This window comes from Xenopus laevis, chromosome 1L (genome assembly GCF_017654675.1).
Source record: "Xenopus laevis strain J_2021 chromosome 1L, Xenopus_laevis_v10.1, whole genome shotgun sequence".
Classification (NCBI taxonomy): domain Eukaryota; kingdom Metazoa; phylum Chordata; class Amphibia; order Anura; family Pipidae; genus Xenopus; species Xenopus laevis.
Genome location: NC_054371.1, coordinates 8574473 through 8590581, shown reverse-complemented (window position 1 = coordinate 8590581; position 16109 = coordinate 8574473). Strand labels below are relative to the sequence as shown.

The window sequence follows — 16109 nt, the reverse complement described above, 5'->3', positions numbered from 1 at the left end:
AACATAATATTGGAAAATATCTGTAGTTCAGTGTATAAAACATTTCCTTTTTAAAAATTTTTTTATAGTAAGTCAGGAAAGTTAAAATAACATAAGCCAATATAATGTATATAATTTAATGGAGTTTAAAACTGTAATATTCTTAAAACAGAAAAAGAAATCCCTCAGTGTGTGGCTAAATTGTGTCAAAATTATTCCCTTTGTTTTATAAAATGAGGGTTGGAAGAGCCATTCTTTAACTCTCTGTCTTGTATTGGGATTTACTGTAGTGTTTGTAGGTGCAATGCTGGGGTTCAAATGTAAATGTAAACCCGTAAAAATGCTGATGTGTCTGTTAGTTCTGTGCATAGGACCCTGTAGATCTGGCATTCAGTCCTTCAACCCTGCTTGTCATCTGAGAATTGCTGAAATACTTGAAGACTTTGAATACATTCAGGATGGAGATATCATAATTGGGGGGCTAATGACTGTGAATACATATGCAGATTCTGAGAGCCTTCCATGGGAACAGAACTACAAGACACTGTGTGTTAAGTAAGTCCACACCCTTAGAGACAATAAACACTGGGTTCAAATATGAAGTCTTAGATGTAAAGTACTTCATGAATTTATACATGTCTTAGGTGTCATGTTTTTTGCCTTGCTTATTGAAAGGGACACCTCACTAATGTATGAGAAACAAGGGGCAAAAATGAATGAATAAAAAAGACAAAAAAAAAAGACACGTCTCAAAAAAAAATTTGCTGCCCCTCAAAAAAATTTTTGTCACCGGCGGCGAATTTTTGGCGAAGCAAAACCGGTCAGATTCGCCCATCCCTATTAATGAATGCACAACAAAAGAAGATCATGGAGCATATTCTGTAGGGGCCTATTAAAGATTGCTCAAGCTTTTTGGCTCAAGCAAACTTTAAAAAAAAACTGTAATTTTTCCCAAACAGACTTTCAGAGTGAAAACCTCAGCTTTTAGGTTATACAGTAGATGCAAATGTATAAGTTGAATTACCCCAGGTGCCAACCACCTTAGCTGTGGTGGGCATGTAAAGGGAACCCCTATTGGTCAGACCCAAATGGCAAGGCCCAAAAACAATTACCCGCCAACAGCTGTGACAAAACACTTCTAATAGTATTAAAGATAACACAATTTTGACATATGGAAACAAGTCACTTGAAATTTTTTTATAACAAAATACAGTATACTATATGGGTGGGATAATCAGTCGCCATTATGGTATACCAGACACGCTGCCAAGCCTGCACAGTGCTCCAGGTGCCCATGATGTTCCAAGAGGAGGAGGGTAAGTGACTTTCCCTGTTATACCAGACCCCTTTAAGTGCCCCTAACCAATCCTTCACCCCAATCTAGCCAGTCCCAGAGTTCTGCCCCTATATGTTTTATAGTCAAAGGCAACATTGGACAATTCTTTTTTTTTTCATTTTATCTGAGCCAGAACCATCTGCCACATTTTAAAAGCCTTGTTGAGAAGGAACAAAAATACAGAAATAAATAGAGAGGGTAATAGATAGAGCAGTGATCTCCAACCAGTAGCTCGTGAGCAACATGTTGCTCCCCAACCCCTTGGATGTTGCTCCCAGAGGCCTCAAAGCAGGTGCTTGTTTTTTAAATTCCAGGCTTGGAGGCAAGTTGTGGTTGTATAAAAACCAGGTGTACTGCCAAACAGAGGCTCCTGTAGGCTGCCAGTCCATATAGAGCTACCAAATAGCCAATTATAACTTTTATTTGGCACCACCCAGGAAAATTTTTAATGCTTGTGTTGCTCCCCAACTCTTTTTACATCTGAATGTTGCTCACGGGTAAAAAAGGTTGGGGATCACTGAGATAGAGAGAAGCATTGTGTAACAAGATAACCATTAAATGATGCACTCTATGAGGCCTGATAGCTACAATAAATGCACATGAATGAATTTGGTCTATTTCAAGAAATGATTTTAGTTTTATTGAAATGTTAATATAAAAATTCTAAGTAATGTTTTTTTGTTTCTCAAAAGCAAATATCTAAATGGTTCCCATGAGCAACAGTAATGGGCACATTTACTTAGCTCGAGTGAAGGATTCAAAGTAAAAAAACTTTGAATTTCAAAGTTTCTTTTTGGGTACTTCGACCATTGAATAGGCTACTTTGACCTTCGACTATGACTTTGACTTTGAATCGAACAATTCGAACTAAAAATCATTTGACTATTCGACCATTCGATAGTCAAAGTGCTGTCTCTTTAAAAAAATCTTCGAATACCTACTTTGCACTTAAAACCTACCGAGCATCAATGTTAGCCTATGGGGACCTTCCCATAAGTTTTCTAAGCAATTTCTGATTGAAGCAAAATCCTTCAATCGATGAATTAAAATCCTTCGAATCGAACGATTCGAAGGATTTAATCGTTCGATTGAAGTAAATGCGGTAAATCCTTTGACTTCGATATTCAAAGTCAAAGGATTTTACTTTGATGTAAATGTGCCCCTACAGTAGGTCATTTTCACTACACTTTTTACACAGCATGATAAATAGAAACAATTGGGCCTTAACTCCTCAACCCACTCACCTTTTTGTAAGCTCTTTTGGGTCTTCCTTTATCTCTTGTATTGGCTACTCGCTTTATATGTAAATATATATGCTCAATGTATACATCCATTTATTGTGTAGCATTGTAGAATATGTTAGCATTGTATAAATATAATAATAATATTAGCATGAATCTGAATACATTGAATCTCTAACCAGTTACATCACTATTTGAAAACACATCACTTCCAAACCAAGTCTGAGGGAGAGATATCTTTTGACAGAACAGGAGAGATGAACACTGGATATATGGTCTATTATTTAGTATACTCGCACAAAACATTGTATTTGGGCACATTTGCCAGATTCTTGCCATTAGAACCTTCAAGTTATAAACTAATAATCCAATCCCATACAATACCATGGAAAACCAAAAACAGCACGGTCAGTGGTCCCTTTTCTTAAAATTTTGATTTTTACAATATTTAAATGTTGTTCCCTGGAAATTACTGTTATTGAATAGTACCATAATAACATTGTTGAATAATACCCAGGGCCAAAGTGTAATATTATATAACTTTAACACTCATTGGGTTTATAAACTCTCTATCTGATGGGGGTGAACTAAATATGAGAAAAGATTTGTTTAGCAGTGGCCCCTATAAATGGAAGCAATGAAATAAATTCATGTTGTGTCCATCAAGGAAAGAAAAGGGCTCATGTTATCATCTTTTTTCCTAGTGTAGGGTAATACTTTTCTTGGCAAAGGCATAGTCCATTATTCTTTCTAGTTCCACATATTCAGTGCTAATTATTAAGACATGAATTTGACTTTCACTAGTCACGAGTGCAAATTATTGAACTAGACATCATTTTTTTACCCACAGTACAGCAGGTATATTTTCAGTGCTCTAAAAACCATGGATAATACTAATCACTCTAAACCTCTAAAACATTTGTCATTTTCTAAAGAAGAAGAACAGCAAAAACACTGATAGCCAAAAACATTGTGAAACACATTGAAGTCAATGGGATTCAAAATAATTTTGATGTGAGACAATTTTGACACGATTTTAATACGTGCAACTATTTTGTCCAAATGTGTTAAATTCAATGGGCGTCCGAATAAATTTCCATTTTGACTTTTTTCAGCCTCGGGGTATAATAAATCTCGAAAAATTTGAGTTTTTTCTTCCCACTTAACATTCAGATTTTCTAGTAAAAAAACAAACATGATTTGACCTTATTTATTATTAAAAAAAACACGATTTAATTGAACTGGGGGAAATAAAATCGAATGAAAACCCGAATCATATGTTTTTTTCTGAATTGCTTTTTTTCTGACTTTTTCCGGAAAAGCCAGAATTTTTAGGATTTTTGCATGAAAAGCCGAAATAGTTGGATTTTCAGGCTAATTCCAGTGCAGATCACAGAAACTTCCAAATAGGATAGGGACCTCTCCCATTGACTTATCTACAACCTCAACAGGTCTGAAATGGCAGATTTTTGGATTCAGATTTATTGCAGCCTCAGGTTTTTAGCATTTGGACTTTGATAAATAACCCCATAACAGTACAGACAAGGGGATTGACAATACAAATATTCTGTACATTATATTAAACATTGCCAAGTGTTAAGATATAGGAAGTTGAGCTCTGACCTTCAGTGTGCAATGTTCATTTTGGCACTTTGGTGTTTTGGTACACTCTTTGGAGAAACAGTAGCTACTCATCAGTACCTTGCTTTGATTTGCCAGAGAGCTACAGTACATAATGAGAAACCATAGTAGCCTCTTGTCTTCCTCAACCTTTCTCTGAGGGAAAGAGAACAACTGTCTTTTTATGTGCCAGAATGTTACTAACACAAACTGATTATGTGGGCTTTCATTTTTTTTAACACAATGTTATTTGCTGTCTGAATTTGTCAAATTCATGTAATTGGCTACACTGGTCATGATGTGCTACAAAGGAATGCTGCAAATTACAGGATTGCTTTAATTTGTAAACTGTGCACTTATAACTGTGTGTTATAAATGATTATTCCATGATCATAAATAACGGAGAATAAAATGTATTTCAATTTGCAATTAATAGTACGTGTAAATTGGGTATTGATACATTTTACACAGCTTTATAAATATGTCTTTATGTTTTAAAATAGGACTAAAATTCCTTCCACTGGGACTAACATGGCTAAAGAAACATATTTAGAATTCATGATTCCAATGGACCAGAGAGACAGCATTCATGTAGCCGTTATGCAAACTATATATACACTGATTGTTTGTGTCTTTAACTTGTCTTCATTTAGGTTCCAAGAGCTCAATGTGCAGAGAGTTGCCAGCCCGGCTACAGGAAGGCCCTAAATTCTGGAGCTCAACCCTGCTGTTATGACTGTGTCCGGTGCTCTGAAGGAGAGATCTCTAATCGAACTAGTGCGAATCCGACATTGAAATCTTCTGATAGTAAAAGCTGTATATTGGCTGGAAAAATGATAATATTATAATAAAATTAATATAATTTTAAGATTTAGTCAAAGAAGTGTCATTAGAGTAGGAAAATGGAGGAGAACGGGGGGCATGCTAATGGGACCTCACTGTTGCAAACAAACGTATCATAAAAATGCAACAAAGAATTGTCAAAAAATTGTCACGTATGAAAATTATTTGGATGCCCATTGAATTTAATACATTTCGTGAATTTTTCACAGATTCGAGATTTTTTTCTGAGTTTTGCCTATGACTAATTACATCCAATGAGCAGACTGATCATTCACTCAATATGCGCCGCAGTCGCCCAACCCGGAGTTCCAGGAGCCCAGGCAGGGGAACTTCAGGCACATCAGTGGGCCAATATACATCTAGGGGCCGATTCACTAAGCTCGAGTGAAGGATTCGAATGAAAAAAATTCGAATTTCGAAGTATTTTTTGGGTACTTCGACCATCAAATTGGTTAAATTCGTTCGAATTCGAACGAAATCGAACGATTCTAACTAAAAATCGTTCAACTATTCGACCATTCGATAGTCGAAGTACTTTCCCTTTAAAAAAAAACTTCGACCCCCTACTTCGGCAGCTAAAAGCTACCGAAGTCAATGTTAGCCTATGGGGAAGGTCCCCATAGGCTTGCCTGTGATTTTTTGATCGAAGGATTTTCCTTCGATCGTTGGATTAAAATCCTTCGAATCGTTCGATTCGAAGGATTTAATCGTTCGATCGAACGAAAAATCCTTCGATCAATCGATCGCAGGATTTGCGCAAAATCGTTCGACTTCGATATTCGAAGTTGAACGATTTTAGTTCACAGTCGAATATCGAGGGTTAATTAACCCTCGATATTCGACCCTTGATGAATCGGCCCCTTAGTGTCAGTCAGTATAGTCAAGCATCCCAAGCCTACAACAAATTTTTAGTGGGTTAGTACCTATATAGAAACACAGTAAATTCACCAGCATTATTTGTGAGTAATGATGGGTGAATCTGGCCCATTTCAGTTCACTGAAAATGCTAAATGTTAAAAATTTGGCAAAATGCATTAAAGTCTATGGGTGACAACATTTTTTGGACTTTTTGGACAATATTTTTCACCCATTAGAGTTTTTAGGCATCATTTTTGTACTCTGTAAAAAAATCGCTCTGCAGTCTTCTCCCTTAATTGCTAGTTAGTGTCTTGGCACCCAAAAAAAATTGTGATGAGTGAAATTTTTCACAGAGTTTCACCAAAAAAAAAAAAAATGATTCTAACAATTCAAAAAATCTAAACTGGACTGGAATTCACAAATTTAGGGATGGGCGAATTTTTTCACCTCATTTCACCAAAAAATGACGCCCATAGACTTGTATGGAGGCGTGCGTGAAAAAAAAAAGACGCGCGTCAAAACAATTTCGACGTGCGACAAAATTTTTTTTGACGCCCATAGACTTTAATGGCCGTCTGCGACATTTCGCTGGCGGCAAATTTTTTGTGAAATGAAACGGGTCAAATTCACCCATCCCTATTCACAATAAAAAAAAGTTTTATTATTCCAATAACATCCACAAAAAGGCAGGTTGCCTATGTCTTTCCTTTATTACTCAAACTTAAAAGTAATCGCGGGCACTCTGGGCTAGCTTGCTGATTTATCTTTTTTTTTTACAAATTTGTCTTAAGTTAATATATGCTAAGATCAAATAATACCCCCCCCCCAATAGTTACAGAATTCCAATCATACATATATACACATAGAACGATCTGGCACACTAATCAAGCACAAAAAAGAAGGTGGCACTGCAATTAAACTTTCAAAGTTCCCTTGACAAAGGCTTATAGTGGAAATGTTGGGGTAGTTCTCTCATTCAGAGTAATGGCTTTCATATTTGTATACTGTTTATTGCTGGTCGGAATGTCTCTTTATAGCCCTGATGATCATTGTCAATGTGTGCAGACTTGTATACAGTATATGTAATGTTTGTTACATATACAACTTTGATAAAGAATGTTTAATTGCAGCACCACCTTCTTTTTAGTGCTTGATTAGTGTGCAAGATCATTCTATGTGTATTTACTACTCAAACTTTCAAACTTTCAAACTTTCTGAGTATTTCAGATACTCCCCAAATAAAAATATATATAATAAATAACTCCTGATTTACATTGTGTTATGTCCTGAGAATTTTTTACATTATTATTATTATTTTTTTTTTTGCAGACAGTGAAAATTGTCTCAAATGCCCAGATTCGGAATGGCCGAATGAGAAGAATAGTAAGTGTATTACCAAAACTGAAGAGTATCTCTCGTTCACCAGTGATACAGCCTCTACATTTTTATTATCTATATCAGTTTTGTTCTTTCTTATAAGTCTGCAGATGTTGGGCATTTTTATCACATACTGGGACACCCCCATTGTAAGAGCCAACAACAGGAGCCTTAGCTTCCTCCTCCTTGTCTCCATCAAGCTGAGCTTCCTCAGTGTGTTTCTGTTCCTTGGTCGCCCTGTGGATATAACCTGCATGCTGCGTAACATCACTTTTGGAATCACCTTCTCCATAGCTGTCTCTTCTCTCCTGGCCAAGACTATCATGGTTTACATTGCTTTCAAAGCCACCAAGCCAGGGAACTCATGGAGAAAATGGGTGGGAGTCAAACTGTCCAATTCTGTAGTCTTGTTCTGCTCATCCATTCAAATAATAATCTGCATGACTTGGTTGTCCATTTCTCCTCCCTTTCAGGAACTGGACCTTCACACTTACCCTGGAACCATCATCAATCAGTGCAATGAGGGCTCAGCTATTGGCTTTTACTCAGTTATTGGGTATATGGGGCTTCTGGCAGCTGTTAGTTTTGTTTTAGCATTTTTAGCTCGGACATTACCGGACAGTTTTAATGAGGCCAAGTACATCACTTTCAGCATGTTGCTCTTCTGCAGTGTTTGGATCACAATGATCCCGGCCTATCTGAGCACCAAAGGCAAAAACACTGTGTGTGTGGAGATATTTGCCATACTCACCTCAAGTGCTGGACTTTTATTCTGTATATTTTTGCCAAAATGTTATGTAATTATGTTTAAGCCTGAAATGAACCATAAATCTTGTTTACTTGGAAAAAACAACCAATAACCAACAAAATTGGAATTGGAATCATTGGAACAGAGAGCCGCTCATCTGAGTTACCTTTTCTGTTAAGTGATATATTTTTGGATCTTTTTTTATTACTCTGGATGAATGTGTGCTTTCAATTAATTATGTTTCAGGTTGATAAATATATTTCACCCTGGAACAGATTTATTAATAAAATGTTTTTAAGCCATGGGAATTTGAATACAAAAAGTGTTTTGTATTATTTACACAAAAGATGAATTCAGGACATATCTTTTTCTTTTCGCTCTCTGAGTAAAATATTCACAATATTTACTACATTATTCCCTAAAATATGTAACATCAAGCTTAGCTAGTGTTTGGCTGCTCTAACATAGTAACATAATAACATAGTAAATTAGGTTGAAAAAAGACACACGTCCATCAAGTTCAACCTTTTATCTTTTTTTTAACCTGCCTAATGCCAGTTGATCCAGAGGAAGGTAAAAAAAAAACCCATATGAAGCCTCTTTAATTTGCCTCAGAAAGGGAAAAAATCCTTCCTGACTCCAAGATGCAATGGAACTAGTCCTTGGATCAACTTGTACTATGAGCTATCTCCCATATCCCTGTATTCCCTCACTTGCTGAACACCAAACAATCATCTTCTTAAAGCTATCTAATGTATCAGCCTGTACAATTGATCCAGGGAGAGAATTCCACATCTCCACAGCTTTTAATGTAAAAAAACTCCTTCTAAATATTTAGGCGGAGCCTCTTTTCTTCTAATCGGAATGGGTGACCTTGTGTCAGCTGGAAAGACCTACTGGTAAATAAATCATTAAAGAGATTATTATATGATCCCCTTATATATTTATACATAGTTATCATATCACCCCTTAAGCGCCTCTTCTCCAGCGTGAACATCCACAATTTGGCCAGTCTTTCCTCATAGCTAAGATTTTACATACATTTTACCAGCTAGTTGCCCTTCTCTGTACCCTCTCTACTTCAATAATGAGTTAGTGCAAATCATTTTAATCTAAAAAAGCATTATTCGAAATTTCCCAGAATTAAATTAAGGTTTTAGTCTTACTGAAAATGTTTTGACATAGTTTCATAGTGTCATACTTACTGAGATTTTCCTGTCCTGGACTAACTCCATATCAGTTCTTACTGGGAGACCCCCTCCCCCCACACAGTTCCCAGATCATTAAAAGTCCAACACTACCCTTATTGGTGTCTTTTAACAAACTTCTAGAAAATTCCTGGAGAAGGCATACACTGTAGTAATGTTCTGGCATCAAGTTAATCCAGATTCACTAAAGGAGAAGTGGCCATTGCTAGTGGAAATTCACCAGAAATCCAATCCGCTGCAACATCACCAACAGGTGCAGATGACAATTCGAAAGACACCGTCGCTAGCATTAGTTTGCACTTGATCGCTAGGCAACTTTTCGATCTGGCGAATGGTTGTTGCTCCGCAAATTAACTAAATTGTGGATTTTACTGAACGTTATCCCTTTCATCAGAGTATTCTTTGCCACCTCAGACCAGGCTCGCACTGGAAAAGTATCACTAGCGAAAAGTCAGCAGTGTTCGGGGGCCCAGGACGCAACTTCGCATTTAGTGAATTAGAGTAGTGGTAATGAATTTGAGCCTGGCGAAGTGGTGCGAAGTGTGAGAAGTAGTCACTGGCAACAGTAAATCTGTCCCATAGTAAGTATAATATAGTTTTCCCTGGAATACTCCATGTCAACAATCACTAGGATATGTGAAGCTGATTTTTCCCATAATGGGAGTGTAATAGTGTAATAACAAAAACCTTTAAAGGGATACTGTCATGGGAAAAAAAATTTTTTTTTCAAAATTAATCATACTGTCATGGGAAAAAACATTTTTTTTCAAAATGAATCAGTTAATAGAGCTGAAATCCATTTCTCAAAAGAGCAAACAGATTTTTTTTTATATTCAACTTTGAAATCTGACATGGGGCTAGACATATTGTCAATTTCCCAGCTGCCCCAAGTCATGTGACTTGTGCTCTGATAAACTTCAATCACTCTTTACTGCTGTACTGCAAGTTGGAGTGATATCACCCCCCTCCCTTTCCCCCCCCCCAGCAGCCAAACAAAAGAACAATGGGAAGGTAACCAGATAACAGCTCCCTTACACAAGATAACAGCTGCCTGGTAGATCTAAGAACAGCACTCAATAGTAAAAACTCATGTCCCACTGAGACACATTCAGTTACATTGAGAAGGAAAAACAACAACCTGCCAGAAAGCATTTCTCTCCTAAAGTGCAGGCACAAGTCACATGACTGGGGGCAGCTGGGAAATTGACAATATGTCTAGCCCCATGTCATATTTCAAAATAGAATATAAAAAAATCTGTTTGCTGTTTTGAGAAATGCATTTCAGTGCAGAATTCTGCTGGAGTAGCACTATTAACTGATGCATTTTGAAAAAAACATGTTTTCCGATGACAGGATCCCTTTAAAAATGTACATACACTAACCACATACACCCATATTGATACAATTATATTGTCATCATTTTGTTTAATGGTTTATATTGCTGCTTTCTGTGCTCTACTTTGTACGATATCATCATTAAATAAACAGTTCAGCATAAAAATAAAAACTGGGTAAATAGACAAGCTGTGCAAAATAAAAAATGTTTCTAATATAGTTAATTAGCCAAAAATGTAATGTATAAAGGCTGGAGTGAATGGATGTATAACATAACAGAACAAAACCCAACTTCCTGTTTACATCTCTCTAACTCTGAGTTAGTCAGCAACTTGAAGGGGGGCCACATGGGACATAACTGTTCAGTTTGTTTGCAATTCATTCTTAGCATGCAGGTCAGATTGAAAAGCAAACAGGTATGACCCATGTGGTCCCCCCTAAAGTCACTGATTGGTTCTTGCCTGGTAACCAATCAGTGGAAGCCAACAGAAAGTAGTGTTCTGTTCTGTTATGTTAAACATTCACTCACTCCAGCCTTTATACATTACATTTTTTGTCAAACTATATAGAATTTTTTTTTTTTGCACAGTTTTTATTTGTATACTGAACTTTCTTTAAGACTCAAGCAACAAAGCAAACAGTTAACAGAATAGTGAAATATTTGCAATTCTGTTTAATAATTAATACATTACCAAATAATATTATAGTCATTTAAAATAGCAAAAACCTAAACATCTTTGTTGTGCAATACTTGAATACAATTATAAATATAACATTCTTGTAACAGGAAAACAAATCCCAAAGTGTGTGTCTATTCTCAGACTTTTAAAAAAATCCTCACTTTGTTCTATAAAATGAGGGTTGGATGAGCCATTCTGCTCACAGTGTTCTACAAATGTACCGAGACCTGGATCTTTGTGCAGCTCTTCTGTGCAACCTCTCTAACCCACACCTAATTATTGGGGTGCATTGAGCTGTTTGTGGATGCAATGGTGGGGATCAGGTTTACATATAATCCTTTCAAGATATTGATCTATCTATTAGTTCTGTACACAGCACAATCTAAAACACAACCCATCAACCCTGCTTGTTTTCTGAAACCAGCCGACTTGTTTGAAGACTATGAATACATTCAGGATGGAGATATCATAATTGGGGGGCTACTGACTGTGAATACAAATGCTATCAGTCGTCCACTTAGAATTAACAAAGGCGGTAAAAATGTAACATTGTGTGTTAGGTAAGTCAGATTTCCTACAGGTGATAAAAACTGAGTTTAAATTTGGAAAAGATGTAAAACGTTGTGGTTGGTGAAATGCAATACCTGTATGTATATGTCTATGAAGATTTTTATTCATCCAGGTCATGATATACAGTATTATGTAGAATTTAGTCTAAAGCAACTTCACTTTCTGAAAGTATTTTTGAAAGCATTTCTCCACTTCTTCAATCCGCTTCTAAGGGCATTCGCCAGTAACTAAAGCCTTGAAGAGGATGTTAAGTCAAAAAATTGAATTCCTTTAACGGGTCCACAGTCTAAAAATAAACCTATTGTCAATATATCGCCCAACACAGTGGGCCGCTGCTTTACTTCAAGATAAGCTATTCTTCTGGGATTTATCTTTTTGTTCCTAAAGCTGACCTCCATGACAACTCCACACGCTTTCCCTGACACTACAGAACTCAGAGGAGGGGAGATTGTCTTGAAGTAAAGCAGCCACGAGCCGGCCCGTCGTGTTGAGGAATTCATGCAGGCTGAAGTCTGTGCGCATAGAGAGAAGGGGGAGCTGGAGCGCAGAAAATCATGATTTTTATGAAAAAGGTACAGAATTTTTAATATATTGACGATAGGTTTATTTTTAGACAGTGGACCTGTTAAAGAAATTATTTTTTTTGACTTTACAACCCCTTTAAACCTTAGACATATTGTGTTAAAAATAAGAATGTGCCAGTGCATTAAAATCTTTGAGATATAGAAGGAATGTACTTAAGAAAGTAGGGTGTTTAGTTACTTTAATGAAAATGTCTGAAAAACCCTAATAGTCCTGCAATCTGTTCCACTTGCTGCTGCTGAATTGTCCAACTGAGCAGGGAAGCTGACACTCAGCACTGTACTATAGGAATTAATCAGCAGCTAGGCTGACCTGATAGGGAACTGAAGCCTGTCTTTGCTTGTTTGGCTGCAGGGTTGTGATTGGTTGTCCTCCTCCTACTGTGACTCTGGCAGGGGCTGTTAGGTACGCACACTCTTCATTTGAAACTCGGGCAACTTCTATGGTGAGATCCAATAAAAGGGCCTTTTTAACAGAAAATATTTATGTTTGATCAAAAGTAAAACCATATAGTATACATTATTGCTTACAAAATGAGGGTTATTTAATTTATCCTATACAGGTATTTCTCCTTTAAGGGAAGTAAAATCACAGACATCCAATTATAAAAGTTCCATTGAACTTGTTCAGTTTGAAGTTAGCTGAGCATCCCAGATATGTGAAAGTGAGATCCACTCACAAAAGTACTATGATTCTCTTGAGGCAGTTCAATTTTTTCCTTCATTTTAGACGTTGTGAAATCATGCAAATTGCAAGCAATTTAGGTTTTATGAGTAAAGGGGTTGTTTACCTTAAAATAGAAAGAAAGGTTGGCCGGGAACATCAATGGTATCAATGTTGATAAATGCAAGATTATGGCAGAAAAAATAGAAATGGTGATTTGTGCTGCACATAAATTAGAATTGTCATATATATTGTGCACTAAACCTATAGCTGATGTTTAATGAATCTGCTGCACAAAAAGTTAAGGTTACTACTTTTGATGATGATGATGATGATGATATAAATGGTATATCAGTGGACTCATTTAGATGACATTTTTTCCTGCTTCAATCAAGTCAGTTATGCTCAATAACAGTTAGATATTCCAAGCACTAACTTGTCCCAGAATTACTTTGATAGACTATGGACATTTCTACTTTGCACTGGCTCCTTCCATCCATTATATTTAGCATGTTTCAAACTGTATCTCAGTTCAGTGTCAAGGAAACCTCTCGCTGCCTTTCATCAGTGGCCGGGTGTATTGCCCTAAACATTTTTGTGAAATACAATTTTGCCACTATGTGGACAAGAACTCCTGCAGCCAACTTGAGTGGGATGAAAAACGTTCTTTATTTTTTACTGGTAGCCCTTTCTATTACTGCAAGAAATGTAGCACTGATTTTATTCCTTTTGGCACTACAAGAGTCTTGTGCCTCCACTACAGGGAAAACCAATTACACAATGATTGGGCGTGCCTCCATCCAGGGTCAGGACAGACTGGGCTGTGATATTCCTCCCTGGGAACTTCCCTGATCCACAATCACGTACACACAGAGGAAAGGTTGATGACCCTGTACCATTAAAAAACTAAGGGATTACCATTAAAAAAATAACCAGGATACATACAGCATGCCAGAAGAAGCTTTTTTCTTCAGATACCTTTTCTTCCACACTCTACACAGAGTGTGTTTTTATGCCACTGGTGTTCCCTACTGACACACAGTGATATCTGAGACTTTGCAGCACCTTACTTTCACTCTGCTGCTTCTCTCTCCATGCCCCACTTCCTGTGCAGCACTTCCTTCCTGTCAGCTCACAGGGGTGGAGACTCCTCCCCTTCCTTGCACAGAACAACACAGTGGAGAGTAAAGTGTACACAGCTTCTTTACATACTATAAAAACTACAATTGCCTGATGTATTTCCTCATCCACTGATATGTAGTCATAGGACACAGTACACATTATTCAAAAAGCCATTTAAAAAAAGATCATGGTCATCTGTTGATTTATGATTAGTTAGCCCCAACAAGTTAACTGTAAAGGTAGGTAATAGTAATGCGAAAAACCTAAAGCTTCTAATACAGTGTAACTCATATCAGTGTCTATCCAATTTACATACGTTCATTTATATCCATAGGTCTTAGAATATCATTGATACAGTCATGAACTCATATAATGCTTGATCACTGAAGTCCAATCTGCACATGCTATGGGAAATTTACATCAGTATAAAGATGATTTTAAATACACAAAGGAATAATTCCACTAACTTCAGGAGTAACTTCAAAAAAACATGTTAACATCAAAACTCCTATTACTGTCTCTAAACTAAAAATCCAAAACGCTTCTCTATGTAACATCTTAGAGACCAAATCTCTCTATATTCTGTATTTGCAGATACTCCATATTATTTCCATTACATTCCCTATAGCTTTGATTCTGTAGATGTTTCAGAGCCTGATGCAATATGGCTGATGTGCTTCCTAAATCAATCTCTTATACAAAGCTGCCTCTGCTGGGATGGACATGGTGTGTTGTGTGTGGACCCATATACTAACCATGGAAACAGTGATACACATTTTTGTTTATCATATCTCCAGATATTTTATACAAGCAATTGTTTTAATGCTTTTTAACATAGGTACAGTATTTCAATTTTGGGATTTTGGGATGAAACATGTAATTTTAGTTAATACAAGATCAAAATAAATACAACTTGAACAACTCTCCAGTTTACAGCTCCGGTATTACAGACAACTTGTGGAGTTCCGCCTTGCCATTGAGGAAATTAACAAGAATCCATCCCTATTACCCAATGTGACCCTGGGATATCATATATATGACTCCTGTGGACATCCACTAAAGACTGTGAGGAACATATTGCAAATATTATCTGGTACCAAGGATCCAGTTCCCAATTACTCTTGTGGAAGGAAAAGGAACATTGCTGGTTTTATTGGGGACTTAACATCAGACACAACTATAATCAGTGCCCAGATTCTGAGTCTGTTTGGCTTTTCCCAGGTGAGAAGAACCCAACTCATAGTACTGACTGGCTAGTAACACATAAATGCACATTATAACATTATATAATGGAATTAACAGCTTTTAGAATGTCAGGTTTGTCTTAATGGGTACGTTCACCTTAAAATGAATATTATATAATGCAAATAGTGATAATGTTCCTTCAAGTTCCTCCAAGTTTTGGAGGAATACAGCACGGTTGCACCACAAATTCAGGCAAACAGTGTGTTTACTTTGTAGACTTTGCAGCTGCAGCAAATTGCAACTGAAAATGGCTTGTATTCAGCAACAAAAGTCCAATGTAACAGAATTTGCTTACCTTAGCAGTGAAGTGCCTGATAGGAATATTTCACATTTGCTTCAAAATTGTTATACACATGACATTAGTCTTCTATTGTGTATCTAATTCTATTATATGTTGCCATAAAGCTCTAAATGCAGCCTCTTTAATTTGGCAAACTTTAAAGCTCTCACTGCACAAAAAACTAAAAGAGAGGAACCTCCTTTCTTACATCGTTACATATTTAAATCGGGTTGGAAAACGACAAAGTCCATTAAGTTCAACCTGTCCAAATGAAAACCCAGCTCCATACACACACCCCTCCCTACTGTCACATATATGTTATATACCCATATCTATACTAACTATAGAGTTTAGTATCACAATAGCCTTTGATATTATGTCTGTCCAAGAAATCATCCAAGTCCCTCTTATAGTCATTAACT

General features: G+C 36.7%; 1 protein-coding gene across 1 annotated transcript; it reads left to right on the top strand.

The window, feature by feature from the left end:
• The first annotated feature begins 1225 nt into the window (after positions 1-1225).
• LOC121400429 (vomeronasal type-2 receptor 26-like) lies at positions 1226-8302 on the top strand. The gene is made up of 2 exons (XM_041583530.1): positions 1226-1295; positions 7207-8302. The coding sequence occupies exons 1-2, from the start codon at positions 1226-1228 to the stop codon at positions 8112-8114; spliced, it is 978 nt and encodes a 325-aa protein (XP_041439464.1). The 3' UTR covers positions 8115-8302.
• The last annotated feature ends 7807 nt before the right edge of the window (positions 8303-16109 follow it).

Excerpts from the sequence above, each read along its gene's own strand:
- LOC121400429 (XM_041583530.1), top strand. The coding sequence starts at position 1,226 with ATGGTATACCAGACACGCTGCCAAGCCTGCACAGTGCTCCAGGTGCCC. Across the intron at positions 1,296-7,206 it reads GATGTTCCAAGAGGAGGAGG|ACAGTGAAAATTGTCTCAAA; the intron begins GTAAGTGACTTT and ends TTTTTTTTGCAG.